This window comes from Lampris incognitus, chromosome 6 (assembly GCF_029633865.1).
Source record: "Lampris incognitus isolate fLamInc1 chromosome 6, fLamInc1.hap2, whole genome shotgun sequence".
NCBI classification, from domain to species: domain Eukaryota; kingdom Metazoa; phylum Chordata; class Actinopteri; order Lampriformes; family Lampridae; genus Lampris; species Lampris incognitus.
Genome location: NC_079216.1, coordinates 56,325,861 through 56,342,142, shown reverse-complemented (window position 1 = coordinate 56,342,142; position 16,282 = coordinate 56,325,861). Strand labels below are relative to the sequence as shown.

The 16,282-nt window shown below is 42.5% G+C and overlaps 1 protein-coding gene across 1 annotated transcript in view; it reads left to right on the top strand.

The window, feature by feature from the left end:
* The window catches only part of nlrc5 (NLR family, CARD domain containing 5), a 114,287-nt gene continuing 98,005 nt past the window's right edge, over nt 1-16,282 (top strand). Inside the window, exons 1-3 of the mRNA XM_056282449.1 lie at nt 1-85; nt 7,029-7,384; nt 11,490-11,516. Of these exons, the coding sequence (XP_056138424.1) occupies nt 7,045-7,384; nt 11,490-11,516 (367 nt within the window). The 5' untranslated portion in view covers nt 1-85; nt 7,029-7,044. The remainder of the gene's footprint in view (nt 86-7,028; nt 7,385-11,489; nt 11,517-16,282) is intronic.

The following is a 16,282-nucleotide window of genomic DNA, read 5'->3' as shown; positions in this document are numbered from 1 at the left end:
CGAAAGTAAAACTATCCTAATGGTTTCGTTTTTAATGATACCTCGACTGTCCGTTCACACTGTCCCGGAGAGACGCGCCGGACAGGTGAGTTTGTGCATCGGCTCCATGGAGCTTCACTAGAGATCCCTAAACGGACCAACACGAGCAGAACGCGACCGAAAAGTAGCGACTACACGTTTTGAACGCCGCGCGGTCGGCACGTTACGCCAAGCGTTGCACGATCCGCGTCTGTTCATGGCACCGCGCGCGCGACCGCGGACCAAGTACGACAATCGGGCGACAGTCGGGAGTTGACGCGGGCAGGCGGCGCGACTCCGCAGCCGCTCGCGTCGGGCAGCGGAACGCGGCTCCGCATCGCTGAGGTGTAACTGCTGGTCGCTGGCGGGGAAAACGCGTCGCTCTAGCCGTGGCTGACGACGTCATCAGCAGACGGCTTGTTTTGGGTCCCAGCCCAAAAACACTTAACAATTTCTTAAAAAAAAACAAAAAACAACATTGAACAGTCGTATACCCACTATACGGTTTCTGCTTGACTGGCAGTCAGTTTGGATGGAGGTCAAGTCTATGTGCCATAATTTCAGACTACATAGAATTAATCATATGACACAAATATACTGTGACGTGCATGGATAAGTAGACACGCTGGCCGCTGGCTGGCGGGTCTGAGCCTTTAGTCGAGCGGTTAGCGAGTCAGTCCGACAATGCCCCTTTTGTTTTGTGGTGACGCGCCCGAGGGGGGACGTCTTCAGCGTTGCTTCGACCGGCGCCCACGAGGACGAACTCTCACCGTTGGTTGGCGAGAGGTCCTGTATGAAAAATCATAAAATCATATGTCAGTTTCATGTTGTACTGTTCATGTGTGATGGGTGAGCGCCGTGGAGACCTGGCACGGTAGGGTGGATGCTGTGTATGGTAGAAATGAAGCAGCAGCGTGGAAATCCCCATCTCGTTGTCTGTGGGTCCCGGGGCTCTTGCTGATTGAGTTTAGTTTCGTTTATTGTTAATTGTTTATTTGACAGGGACAACGCACGATTTTACAGTTGCACCGGAGTTAGCTGGCAGCTGATTTGCATCTGCAGTCCCTGGGCAGGATCTCTGCACCTACGTACACCAGCCCAGTGTTACAACATAAGGGGCATATTTAGCCCTAAATGCATGTGTAACCTGCAGTTACACTTGTGCCTACTATTGGCATACGTCAAAATACAATACGATTGAATAAGAAATTATGAAATAAATTGCTGTAGGCATGACCGATGGGAAATACTGGGAGCAGTCTTTAGCCATGTGCCATGTTGGTGTTTTTTGACCGAGGAGTGGGTTAATTTGTGACCACTGAAAATGTGCATGGGTGGCATGGGGACGCAGTGGTTAGTGTGGTCGTCTCACAGCAAGAAGGTCCTGGGTTCGAGCCCCGGGGTAGTCCAACCTTGCGGGTCGTCCCGGGTCATCCTCTGCGTGGAGTTTGCATGTGGTCCGGGTGCTCCAGTTTCCTCCCACAGTCCAAAGACACGGAGGTCAAGTGAATCGGCTGTACTAGATTGTCCCTAGGTGTGTGTGTGTGTGTGTGTGTGTGTGTGTGTGTGTGTGTGTGTGTGTGTGTGTGTGTGTGTGTGTGTGTGTGTGAGAGAGAGAGAGAGAGAGTGTATGCCGGCCCTGTGTGATGGCCTTGCGGCCTGTCCCGGGTGTCTCCCTGCCTGCTGCCCAATGACTGCTGGGATAGGCTCCAGCATCCCTGCGACCCTGAGAGCAGGATAAGCGGTTCAGATAATGGATGGATGGATGGGTGAAAATGTGCAACATGACAGAGTGAAGACTTCTTAGCAGAGAATGCCAGATCAGGCCCGGTTCTAAGGAGTGGACAGGGTGGGCTAAACTCATCCAGATGAATGGGCAGCCCACCCTACAAAGTTGCCTTGGGGGGGGGGTGCAAAAAGTTTCATTCATATTCATCAGGCTGTGGAAGCCTGATGTACACACAGAAAAGGGTAAGACATGTTTTGGACCAGCTCTGAACATAAATAAACATTACCCACTCTTACTGAGTCTTGCACCAAGAATTGTCCAGACATTGCCGCTGTTTCCTCTGGTGAGATGACTTTAGATGTTCATGTGTTAAACAGGTAGGAGAAGGGCTTGATCACCCAAGTTTATTTCCCTTTCTGTTATTGACTGTCTGGTCTTCCCCGTGGCAAGACATCTGGTAGCATGTAATAACAGGCCTACTCGCTGGGTGCTAACACCAATTTGATGGTAAAGAATGATCATGGCTGTCTTTTTTTGTGGTTGTTTGGCCTGCCCTTTCCCAACCAGGCTTTCAGTGCATCCTATCAGCCTACAGCTCAGTGCAGCTTCACATTAGGTGTGGATTTTATTATTAATTTATAATTACTAATATTTGGAGAGAAATTGAAATGTTGCAGTAAACCAATTTCCAGCTGCTTTATGGTGATAGCCTACACCACCTCAATTCTGGTTTCAACCAATAACATTTTAAATTCTTATCCATTTACTATGCCCAAAAATTGATGTAGAGAAACAAACAAACAATACTTGAAATTTTGATCTGGATTATCTGTTTCTATTGGAGAATTATTAATGTTCAATATGTATGTAATATTACGTAGATAATTCAAGACTAGCTAGAGCATTGACAATCAGTAAGGCTTTCATACCTAGTTTTGACAAAGTCAGACCTTATATATTAAAGGGTTTTTTTGTCCTTTAAGGTAAGGGCTCCCCAACATATCCCATACTGTATCCCCCTATCAGTGTGATCTACAACTGGGCCTGTCAGAGATCATTATTGGATAAAAATCTAAATAGATTGTTTAATGTTTAGATGGAAAGATGGGTGCTTTTGTTATTTTGTTTCAAAATGCAGGAAGTCGTCTCATTATATCAAGATGCAGGACAATGGATCAAATTGTTTTAAAGTAAAATGTTAAGTGGGATGGCCTGGTTATAATATAGGAATAAATGCTCACCTGCTCATTTCCGATTAATGTGTCTCTCTAAAACTGTCCCATGTGCTAACAATACAAAAAAAAAAAGACAACCAATTGTTGTTCACTGAGTGTTTTCCAACCAGCGGTACTGATGACAGAAAACAGTCTGAGAAAGAAAGGGCTAAGAAAATTGATTCTTTGCTTTGAATAATTATCAAAAACACTTAGCACCATAACATAATTGAGAACCATATTTTTTTCCGAGTAGATACAGATATGCTTCCAGTTTCTGCAAGTTTTCTGCTGCTGTAGACGAATAAAGTGGGGAGAAGAATGAATCTGTAGATTTTCATTTGAGGTGCCAAAGTGGGGCCGTTTCTGAACATTTTAGGGCCTTAAGCGACAGCTTACAGTGCCCTCCCCCAAACCCAAAGCACTTTCATTTTATCCCTTAACAGACACTTCACATCCCCTTTTCTCATTTGATTTGCTCACAAAGTGTTCATCGTAGTGAGGTGGAGTGCATATCAAACAGCATGTTTAGAGTGTTTCAACGATGCTAGTTGCTTGTTGTTGGTGAGAAAATTAATTTTGAATTACATCAGATTTAATCATAGTTACAATATGCATATAGCTCTGCATCCATCTCCACACTCATTACTCTTGTTTGGATTACTCATGAATTCGTCATTGCATAATCCAGTTTTTAAATTACAGCAAATTTCGACATTGTGTCCAAATAGGGCTGACATTACATCCCGCTTTGTATGATACTGTATTGTCTTTTCATTGCAATGATTAAAAAGTTGAGTTCAGAAGACATGTGCAGGTCACCTGTGCGCAAGTATGCTAATGCGCACATATACAAACACAGGTCATCCCAAATCCCTACACGTCGGTCATAGAGTATTCCACCATAGGTCATAGAGTATTCCACCATAGGTCATAGAGTATTCCACCAGAGGTCATAGAGTATTCCACCATAGGTCATAGAGTATTCCACCAGAGGTCATAGAGTATTCCACCATAGGTCATAGAGTATTCCACCATAGGCCATAGAGTATTCCACCATAGGTCATAGAGTATTCCACCATAGGTCATAGAGTATTCCACCAGAGGTCATAGAGTATTCCACCATAGGTCATAGAGTATTCCACCATAGGCCATAGAGTATTCCACCATAGGTCATAGAGTATTCCACCATAGGCCATAGAGTATTCCACCATAATGGTTCTGATATTGCCAGATTCCAGACAATCTCTCCTACACAATGACGAAAAGATATCTCTACTGCCAGCATTTTATGGTGAGATACATGTAAAAACATAGACGCAATATTTTTTCCCCTTGATAGAAAGGCTCATCTGATTTTTTTTGTTGCAAGTATTAACATATCAAATGATGGAAGATCTGGATAATTTAGACTGTTCTGAAAAACAAAACAAAACAAGACACTGCATGTATTGCTACCGGGACTTTTACATTTTACTCTTTAGCGTGCCGTGACTTCTCACAAGCTGCCGGTATTCTTTGCTGCCCTCTCCATGTCACGTTCCCCGGGCGATTCCTAATGGCCCTGAATAAACTGCATTACCCAGGGGGCACTACGTGACGCTTACCGGGTCCCGTTCTCGCCTTCCTGCTTTTCTCTGTCAGTGGCTGGTAACGTTACATTAACCTTATGTAGCACCCTTGAAAAGGTTTATTATTATTATTATTATTATTATTATCATTATTATTATTATTATTAGGGGTCCAAGCAGCGAAGCTGGTGGAACCCTATTGTATTTGTTAGGATTATTATTATTTTTCTCCACTAAAAGTGTGTGAGGCTCAGCAACCGTAAGTCCTAGACCAACCAACTTTGGTACGTGGATTCCTACGGCCCCCCACTACTCAGGCACCACAAATCACCTATGTCAGCCAGATGGTGGCGCTATAACAAAGGGTCATGCGTAATTCCCACACCATAAGTCAGATCAACACAAAACTGCACAGACCTATGCATCTGAATGTGCTCTACAACTTTGTTATTGGGACCATATATGTCAGCCATATAGTTTGCCCACCATTTTGACTTGTATAAGTTTGGGCGCGGTTTCTCAGCTAAAAGTGTCTGAGGCTCAGCAACCATAAGTCCTAGACCAACCAAATTTGGTAGGTGCATTCATACGGCCGCCCACTACTCTGGCACCCCAAATCACCCATATTAGCCAGATGGTGGCGCTATAACAAAGGGTCATGCTTAAAAGGCCATAACTCCCACAGCATAAGTCAGATCAACACAAAACTTTGTCGACCCATGCATCTCAATGTGCTCAACAACTTTACTATTGGGACCACCTATGTCAGTCATATAGTTTGCCCGCTATTTTGACTTATTTGGTGTGGAAGCGCTGCAGCTCTACATACCACACGCCAGGACACCTGGGTATAACGACATACTTTTTCTTTTTACGGCAGTCGGCTAGGACGCAAGAAATCAGACACCGTCTGGTCCAGTTTTGGAAACTTGCACGTTTCTGAAGCAATGGAAGTGTTACGACATTTTAAAAAATTACGGTAATCGTCTAGGACACAGGCGTCCCAAGTAATCCGACATTGTCATATCTAGTTGGAAACTCGGGTAGGCTACTGTTTCTGAAGCAAGATTCTTCAATCTTTATTACATTACCAACAGCGGTTTAGTCTCATGTTGAAACGGTAGTCTATTACAGGCTAGGTGTATAAAAGGCCCCTACGTATCATAGCGTTAATTATTGACGTTGGGTGAAGGTATATGATCATGAGGACAAAGCCATTCAAATTGCTCCATAGGGGGCGCAACAGTGCCAATGCTTGGTCCCTTCCCAACGCCGCTTGCGGCTTTAATTATTATTATTATTATTAAGTTATACATAATTCCGATGCATTACTGTTTTCAGCCTGAAATGAATGTATTTCCATTGTCAGACGCTGTTCTTGTAATCGCCATTCCATGTCTGTGCACCGTTAGCTGCAGTTCTTTTACTGGTCAGTTTCATGGTTCATACCAGCAGCCTACAGCTGTGTAAGTTACATTTTTTAATTGCCCAATCGCTTGTGTGGGGGGACTACGAAGCCGTAACAGGGACATGGTGAGGGGGAAAAAGAGGGGCAGTTTTGCGTTCCGTCGCAATACTTCCGCGTTCCCTCGCAATACCTTTTTCCACCAGCGAAGAAGAAGAAGAAGAAGCTAACTTCCGGCTGGTTTCTGGGTCGTATTGCTGGAGGAGCTCGTCGGGTTATCCGCCATCATAATTCAGTCTGTTTTCGTCATTCAGCGTTAGTATAGACGGTGTTCATTTTAACGATTTATTTAATCTATTTAACTATTTGTGTGAAGTCGCTCTGGATAAAAGTTGTTTGCTAAATGTTAATGTAAATGTACAGTACGTTTTGCAACACTGCTTCCGATAGCCGGCTGACTAGCCTGTTAGCAATGGAGCTATCAAGTTGGGCGGGAAAACTGCCGTCTCTGGCAGGCTCTGTCTTTTGTCACGCCAAGTTATCCAAGCGACGACGGGTCTGCTGTTCGATGTCCCGCGCCAGCCATTTGAAGTATTTAATTTAACTATTTGTGTGAAGTCGCTTTGGATAAAAGTGTCTGCTAAATGTTAATATAACTGTTCGTGTCTGCTAAATGTTAATGTAACTGTACAGTAAGTTTTGCAACATTGCTTTCGATAGCCGGTTCACTATTCTGTTAGCAACGACTGAAGCCTAAAAAAAACCGGAAGTTGGTGCTGGAGGAGAGCGGGGAAAAACAAAGTTTCCTAATTTATTTATTTATTTTTAGTTTCGTAAAATTTGTTGAGGCAAAGTCGTAAATGATTTCATCACAGTCCCCTCTCTGGGGAAAAAACAAACAACCCACGGGGGCCCCCTGGTGGTTAGTGGCCCATTGCAGTTACTTATAATGAAAATAGGCAAACTTGGCCCTGCCCCAAAACAAAGCCCTTAAAATTCGAAAAAAAATTTTTTTTTAATATCCACTGTATGTATGTGTTGATATGTGAGGTTATGTGCTTCTGCTTTTGTGAATGTTCGCTTGCATGTAGCTGATGGGGCTTGACCATGGAGGAAGAGGAGGAGGTTAACCCTGGAGGCGAAGATGTGCACACATTAATAACTCAGGAGTCCGCCAAACTTGTCTGCATCCTCAGCAGTCAAAAACCAGCGGTCATAAAGAAGTTGTGTGACATGATGCCTAATAAAACTCTGCGGCACGTCGACTGGCTGGCCCTCACTGAATCCTCAGCAATGATACAGCAACATGTCACAGTGATGTTGGAAGACTACAGGACAGCAAGTGCAGCACGTTGCCGACGCTTTCTGCAGAGTCTATGTATGTTGTGTGAAAACATCCCACTGCACCTGGAGTTGAGGCTCTTGTCATCGGCAGGATGCATGGATTGTGAGTATGAGGTTGAACTGTAAATGCTAGTTCACAGTTGACATATTGTATATACTGGGCTACAAAATTTGTGTTGTGTCTGTATCTCAAAGGGTACCGCCCCCCGCGCTTTTCATGCGGGCACTCCACAGACTCATATCTGTGACTCAATTTGGGACCCCTGAATCGGTTTTCGGCACTTATTTTCAATCATCCCACCCGCTTTTCAAATTTAGCAAAGTGATTCAGAGATTTGGTGTTTCCCTGACTGCAATACAGTGGCTCACTGCAGTTCATAGATACCCTGTGACGTCACTGTGTTTTAGCGCCGCCATTTTTGTGTCCAGGTCACAGCTGCACAACCACTACTGCCAGAGTAGACTAGTTGTGATTCTAGAGTCTCTAGACACAAAAAAAGTTCACACAATATGCCCGGGATATGTTGTGCTGTTGGGTGTAACAACAGTCGTCAGAGAAACCCCGGACTACAATTTTATTCAATCCCAAAGGAGCTAGATCGGCGGAATAAATAGCTGGCTTCAATCAGAAGGGACCACTGGCAGCCAACTTCTAACTCCAGACTGTGCGGTCAATACTTTGTCACTGGTAAGTTACGTTTGCCTTTAACTTAGCTAATTATTATTTATATCTTTTAGCTCCCTTTGCCAGGAAAACGCATACAGTAGTATCATAAGCTTGTTATTTGCATACATTATGCTAATGTTAGCTAGCTAACTATTCAGGTTGGGTAGTAAGCTAGCTAACGTTATCGTGCCCTGTGAGGGAAAAGAAGTAATGGTTAGATTTATTACACTAATCACTTGCCCAGATATTTTTTAAAAAGGAAAGTTTTATTAAACCCAATAGTTCTACCCTTACTTACCGCTGCACTTAGTTAAATATACATTAAGGTAGAGAGGAACACTGGAGCAACCTGGGCAGTTGAATCCTTTTTATTAAGGTGCAAGTGAAAGCGCCTTCTTTCACTTGCACCTTAATAAAAAGGCTTCAACTGCCCAGGTTGCTCCAGTGTTCCTCTCTAACTTGATGCTTGTCCTCCCTGAGAAGCACCGGATTGCCGATCAGCAGATGTGCGCTGAGATCACCCTTGTTAAATATACATTACAGTACTTATCTGCAGCACAAAGGTGAATAAGAGAGAAAAATGTCTGAGAGAAAAAGATGAAAGGGAAATTACCTTGCTCAGGTTGGTCAATATCTTGATGGTATGCACACATGTAATATTCTACCATTCTTGCCTCTCTGTCTGCTTAGGAAGAAAAAATGACAACCCCATGAGTCCTGATTATGTACCCAGCCTGTTTGCACACACTTCAGCTGGACAGCGGCAGAAAAACATCTATGCCAAGAGTAGATTTGAGCAAACCCAGCAGATGAAACGGAAAATGACTGAGACTTTGGCCCCTAGCAGTGACCCTGACCATGAGACTGTGGCCCCTTCCAGCACCAGCGATGACACCGATAACACCATGGGAGTACAGGCAGACTGTGAGCAGAATTACTTTCAAGCCACTCATAGCTCAGGCACCATGGAACCATGCTCAAATGCAGCCTGCAAAGCTACAGTCAAAGCATTAACAAATGAGTGTGCTCAACTTAAGAGCAGAAGTTCATAGTCTAAAGGACACAGTTGATCTGCTTTCTTTTAATGAAGAGGCATTTAAAGGAAATGATGAAATGGTACAGGAACTCACAGGCCTTCCAAGCTATGCTAAATTAATGGTTGTCTTTACCTTTCTGTCAGGATTTCTGAAAGCTAGTCCGAGACTGACTCCCTTTCATAGCTTTCTGTTAACACTGATGAGAACAAGGCTCAATTTACCTCTATATTTTTTTGTCTATTTATTTCACGTCTAAGACAAGTGTTGCCAGAATATTTAATAGTACATTAGTTGTCATGTATTTTAGACTGTCACCACTTATATTTTGGCTATCAAAAGAACAAATTCAGGTCAGTCTGCCCATCTGTTTCAGGGATAACTATAGCAACTGCACTTCTATCATTGACTGTTTTGAAATATTTATAGAGAAGCCAAAGACCTTGAGAGCTCGTGCACAGACATACTCTCAGTACATGCATCACAACACTGTAAAATACCTGATATCAATAACACCACAGGGTGTTATATCCTTTGTGACAAATGGCCGGGGGATGGACACACAAGCGACAAGCACATCACAGAAAACTGGATATCTTGAGAAATTGTCACCAGGAGATGTCATTCTTGCAGACAGAGGCTTCAATGTCAAAGATACAGTTGGCTTGTATTGTGCACAGTTGAAAATAGCAGCATTCACCAAAGGCAAGCAGCGACTGCATCCACTGGAACTAGAAGCAACAAGGGGACTGGCTGCCGTCAGGATCCATGTGGAAAGAGTCATCGGCCTGGTCAGGAACAAGTACACCATCCTTCAGACCACCATCCCGCTGTCTCTCTGCCAAGCAGCCACTCAAGGACAACCTACCTCCCTAGACAAGATGGTAACAGTTGGCTGTGCTCTTGTAATATTTGCCTATCTGTGGTCCCCACAGAATAGACAGGCAGTAGTTTCATGTAAAATGTAAAACTGATACATCAAGGTAATAAATGTGAGCTTTACTGTAACCTGTGTACTTATTGTATGTGGCTTTAAATAAACCAACAGTAATAGAGTTTACTTTTAATAAAAAATAAACCTTAACATATCCAGTGGTACATCATTCATTTCATAATGTCTCCTACTATTTAAAAGAGTAACTATGTAGGGGTTAGAAATCATAAGTTGTCTGCCATCTAGCATATATGCTGTGTTTGAAATATGTGTAATTACTTTCTGCACATATTTCTATAATTACTTTATGCACATTATGTATATAATTACTTTCTGCACAATTTACGGTATTTGCATGTGTTCAGTGATGTCAGATGAATGCGTACAGACCATAAAGACAAAAGAAAAAACAGCAACAGGAGCTCAGGGGGCTCATAACATTTATCCCAATTACAGCGTCCAATTTAAAAGGTGCAGGAGCCAGTCATTCGGACACAAATATGGCGGCGGGCATTTCGGAAGTGACGTATTTGGTACCCATGAATAGTGTCGGAGGTCTGCGTGTTTCCCTGACTACAATACAGCGTTTCACCACACACATTGGCTGACATTTACCACACGTTAACGTGTAGAGGGGCGCTGTTCCACTCATTGTAAAATACTCAATGAGAAATGGGAGCGATGGCAGCAACAGCACAGAAGAATTATTGAAACTGCTTGTTCCAGTATGGAGAAACAACCGAGCCAATCAGCTTCTTTGTGGGCAGGACTACAGTTGCAGGTAGCAGTCCCTCTACTCTGTCTGCATGTACGTCTTGTGTTTCCCTTCCCTGCTATGATCTGATTGCCATGTCTTTAAAATGACTACAGCTTTTCTTTTTTTTTTAACTCTGACAAATGTTCAGTAACATGGGTGTCCGGGTAGCGTAGTGGTCTATTCCGGTGCCTGCCAACATAGGGAGGGCGGATCGAATCCCTGTGTTACCTCCGTCTCGGTCGGTCGTCCCTACAGATACAATTGGCCGTGTCTGCGGGTAGGAAGCCGGATGTAGGTATGTGTCCTGGTCGCTACACTTGCGCCTCCTCTGGTTAGCTGGGGGAACTGGGGGGGAATCGCATAATCCTCCCATGCGCTACGTCCCTTTGGCGAAACTCCTCACTGTGAGGGGAAGAGAAGCGGCTGGCGACTCCACATGTATTGGAGGAGGCATGTGGTAGTCTGCAGCCCTCCCCGGATTGGCAGAGGGGGTGGAGCAGCGACCGGGATGGCTCGGAAGAGTGGGGTAGTTGGCCGGATACAATTGGGGAGAAAAAGGGGGGAACCCCCCCCCCAAAAAATGTTCAGTAACATTTGGTCCAAATCTGTCCGGAATAAACACCCAGTTTTTTTGAGAGAGTTATACCATTATCTCTGAGCCCTTTGTGCAGACGTTTTATTTTAGTATTTAGGTCCTTGAATTGGTTACCTTGATAACCAACAAACTGTGCATAAACTACATGTTTTATGAACACCAATTGATGGTAAACTTACTCAAGCTAATACATCTTATTTCAACTAAAAGTGATGTCAGAGCGGACAGATATCAGTCACAAGTGACTGGTTCAAGGACCCCCCCCCCCCCCCAAAAAAGGTCATAAACACCTATTAGGGTAATTTCAGGCTAAATAAATGAAGTGGTAATGAAATGGAGTGCTCATTCACTTTGAATATCAAGCAAGTCCTGACCCACATGTCATAAAGATTGTGCCGTTGAAAAATACTTTATTGAGCTGTATAATGTTAAATTATGAATGAGTAATGTTCCCACACTTAAGACATACCATGGAGAAACATTTTACAATTTAATGTCTATCTGTCTCTCTGCCTGTCTACTTACCCGGCTGTCACCCTTTCCATCTCTGTCCAGCCGACGACGCTCAATCTTCAGCAAGTGAACCAGCTTCTCCCACAGGAACAGGTAGTTAATTTGTGTGTGTGTGTGTGTGTGTGTGTGTGTGTGTTTGAGTGAAAGTGGCATGTGCTTCTCTGCATTTGTGCACTTTTGGTGAATTGTTAATGTATTTGCATTGGTATAACATTTAACGGGAAGATGATTGTTTTCACCCTTTTTTAAGGCATACAGATACCAGTAGAGTTTTCTATTGCAGACTGGTAGTTAAAGGGATAGTTCAGTTTCTGGAGTTTTTACGATTTGTCTTACTTACATACAGTCAGATAAAATTGTGGATACCTTTTTTATTTCTCTGCGTGCATTTTGAAGGTGTGTTGAACAGTGCATTTAGCCTAACTTAGCTGAATTGCTGGATGCCTACCAGGATGATTAGCAGCTCCTCTCAAAAGAAGGGAAAGACACGTTCTCTGAAGCCAATCATTAATACTTTTTACTCGTTAGCCTGGCATTAATAAATTTCTCTTCACCAATGTTTTCAGAAGTACATGGGGGAAAAAAAATATATGTGTGTGTGTGTAGCATTTTTGTTTTTTTGTTTTTTTCGGAAACCGTCAATGGTGTTGATAAAAGTGCTCGACAAATGAGGAGCGGAATATCGAAGATAGATGTAGGAAAAAAAACTTTTAATACATAGCAGTACAAGCTTGTTTCGTGCATTGTGCACTCATCAGCTGCTACGAAACAAGCTTGTACTGCTATGTATTAAAAGTTTTTTTCCTATATCTATATATACATATACACTACCGTTCAAAAGTTTGGGATCACCCAAACAATTTTGTGTTTTCCATGAAAAGTCACACTTATTCACCACCATATGTTGTGAAATGAATAGAAAATAGAGTCAAGACATTGACAAGGTTAGAAATAATGATTTGTATTTGAAATAAGATTTTTTTTACATCAAACTTTGCTTTCGTCAAAGAATCCTCCATTTGCAGCAATTACAGCATTGCAGACCTTTGGCATTCTAGCTGTTAATTTGTTGAGGTAATCTGGAGAAATTGCACCCCACGCTTCCAGAAGCAGCTCCCACAAGTTGGATTGGTTGGATGGGCACTTCTTTGAGCAGATTGAGTTTCTGGAGCATCACATTTGTGGGGTCAATTAAACGCTCAAAATGGCCAGAAAAAGAGAACTTTCATCTGAAACTCGACAGTCTATTCTTGTTCTTAGAAATGAAGGCTATTCCATGCGAGAAATTGCTAAGAAATTGAAGATTTCCTACACCGGTGTGTACTACTCCCTTCAGAGGACAGCACAAACAGGCTCTAACAGGTACTATTTAATGAAGATGCCAGTTGGGGACCTGTGAGGCATCTGTTTCTCAAACTAGAGACTCTAATGTACTTATCTTCTTGCTCAGTTGTGCAACGCGGCCTCCCACTTCTTTTTCTACTCTGGTTAGAGCCTGTTTGTGCTGTCCTCTGAAGGGAGTAGTACACACCGGTGTAGGAAATCTTCAATTTCTTAGCAATTTCTCACATGGAATAGCCTTCATTTCTAAGAACAAGAATAGACTGTCGAGTTTCAGATGAAAGTTCTCTTTTTCTGGCCATTTTGAGCGTTTAATTGACCCCACAAATGTGATGCTCCAGAAACTCAATCTGCTCAAAGAAGTGCCCATCCAACCAATCCAACTTGTGGGAGCTGCTTCTGGAGGCGTGGGGTGCAATTTCTCCAGATTACCTCAACAAATTAACAGCTAGAATGCCAAAGGTCTGCAATGCTGTAATTGCTGCAAATGGAGGATTCTTTGACGAAAGCAAAGTTTGATGTAAAAAAAATCTTATTTCAAATACAAATCATTATTTCTAACCTTGTCAATGTCTTGACTCTATTTTCTATTCATTTCACAACATATGGTGGTGAATAAGTGTGACTTTTCATGGAAAACACAAAATTGTTTGGGTGATCCCAAACTTTTGAACGGTAGTGTACATAATATGATTCAGTGATTCAAGTAAATTCTTTATGAGACAGTACAACCCTGTTTCATGCCATAAGCAATTGTCAGCTGTCAATAAAGCTACACGGGAAAGAACATATCATTAACTGCAACCAGTAATAAAATGTGCAATCTATGTCTAACAGGGGGAACATTCAAAAAGGTTTAATGCACACATATATAGCTTTAGAAACAACCGTTTAAAGAATGTAACATCTTTAAGCCGTTATATTTGGTCATTGGTGGACAGAAACAATTATTCAACCACCTGGAAAATCCTGTCAAAGAACAGGGCATATTCAACGAGCAGTAAAATGTGCAATCGCTGTCTAACTGAAAAATACTTTATCATTTGCAAACAGAAATGTCTGCACTGAATAACAGGAATGAATTAGCCAGCAGTTGCATACATAGATATAAGCACCTATTTTGTAATTATAAATAAATCATAACAATAGACAAATACCATTAACCTTGTATGCAATCTAACCCCCCCCTCCCCCCGCGATCACGTGTTTTTAAACTCTCCCTTCCCCATTGGACATTGTGCATGTGATGTGCACAGAGGTGGCAAAAGTACACACATTCTCTACTCAAGTAGAAGTACAGATACTTGTGTAAAAATAGACTCTGGTAAAAGTAGAAGTACTGACTCAACTTCTTTACTCAAGTAGAAAGTAAAAAGTACAGGCTCTGAAATGTACTCAAAGTATAAAAGTAAAAAGTACAGGCTCAGCCATTTCACCGTGTCACCTTTATTTTTTTGGTCAAAGTTACATTATCATTGTGTTTTACTTTAGTTGAAGGCACAGATTAATTTGAAAAGTCTAGCCTGAAAATAGTCCTTGGAGAAAAGATCATTCTATGAATTCAAATGTCCATGACTTCCATCAAGGCACCGTGAATATTAGCCAGAGAAGTAAATAATTTTATGATAGGTGTACTGCTACACCCAATGTGACTCTTGTCCTATATTAGGTTTTACAGCCAGCTAAACTCTCCCTTGCATCATATCCTCCAAGGAACAGACCAGTGTTGTATATGGATGGGATTTGATAACAAGGAAGTGTGAAACTGAAAATAAACAAACAGAAAAGCATTCATCAGTATACAATACAAAATAGCTTACTCAATCTAGAATTACAGTTAGGATAACTAATCCTTGATTTTTCAGGAAACAAATGTAAGTATAAAACTAACATTTTCTTTGCAGGAATAAAATGTAAGTTGTAACTAATCAGGTATAGCACTGAGCACTTTATTTACGCTAGCATCAAAGGTATAGCCTGAATGCCATCATTAAAATGTGCTGTCATACATGTTACCAAAATTGTACAAACTGTAGCAAATATGTAAAAAATACTTCAAAATAAAGATTCTAGCAATGATGGATAATAGCTTTACTTACAGATATTGCCACTCAAACGGGTAGAAACTAGGTGATGGCTAATGATAGAGCATGGATATTGCTGTGTTGTCACACAATTTTCTTGTTGTCACACAATTTTCTTGTTGTCACAGGAAAAGGAAGTAGCTGAAACTGCGGTACTTATCTATGCCACTAGAAGGCAAAAGACTCAAGATTATGGAACTATGCCCCTAGTGGCAGGGAGGCTCTAAAAATAAAGGAAACCTTTCCATTACAATAGGTCTATCCCCTGTGTAACGACCCTCACTTGTGCAGGTGTTCGTGATAGAGATTCAGACCAGGGGTTCCTAACAGTGGCTTTTATTGCCTGCATTCACAAATAAAACAACAATCCATGAGATTTCTGCTGCAACGCGACTGCATACAAGTCTCCAGTGGAGATGGTCTAGCTCTCAGGTACGAATAGCGCAAATGCCCAAAATGTGTCAAAGCGAAAGTAACTAGACAAACAGTCGCGCAGCCTCATATTTAACCTTAGTGAATGCGGTACAACATCTGGGGTTTACACAAACCATCAAAAAGCATTGGATTACAATAACATGTTAAAATACAAAATTTGGGAGAATTCACTTTATCTGAGTGAGGTCATTTTCAACTCTGTTACACCCACCCCCACTGAATTCTGGACAAAATTATACACATGTTCGCAAACTATAGCTATGATTCATCTGGTGTCATGGGACTACACACAAGAAGACCGACTCTAGAAGTATCCTTTAAGGATGCGGTGGACAGGTCCGCGGTGGCGTAGCGGTCTAAGCGTCGGCTTGGTGTCGATGCAGTTGCCCACTGGGGACTGGGGTTCGCGCCCCGGTCTCGTCAGATCCGACTATGGCCGGACTCGATGAAGCAGCAATCATTGGCAACGCTGTCTTCGGGAGGGGGGCGGAGTCGGCTTGTGTTCGTCATGTGAATGCGTCTCTGTGTGTGTCGGAAAAACAGTGGTTCGGCTTGGATTCGCCTTGTCACGAAAGTGGGGAGGCGCTTTCCTTCGAGACTGCCGGCCGGAGAGATGCAGTTGGCGAACGCATGCAATACGA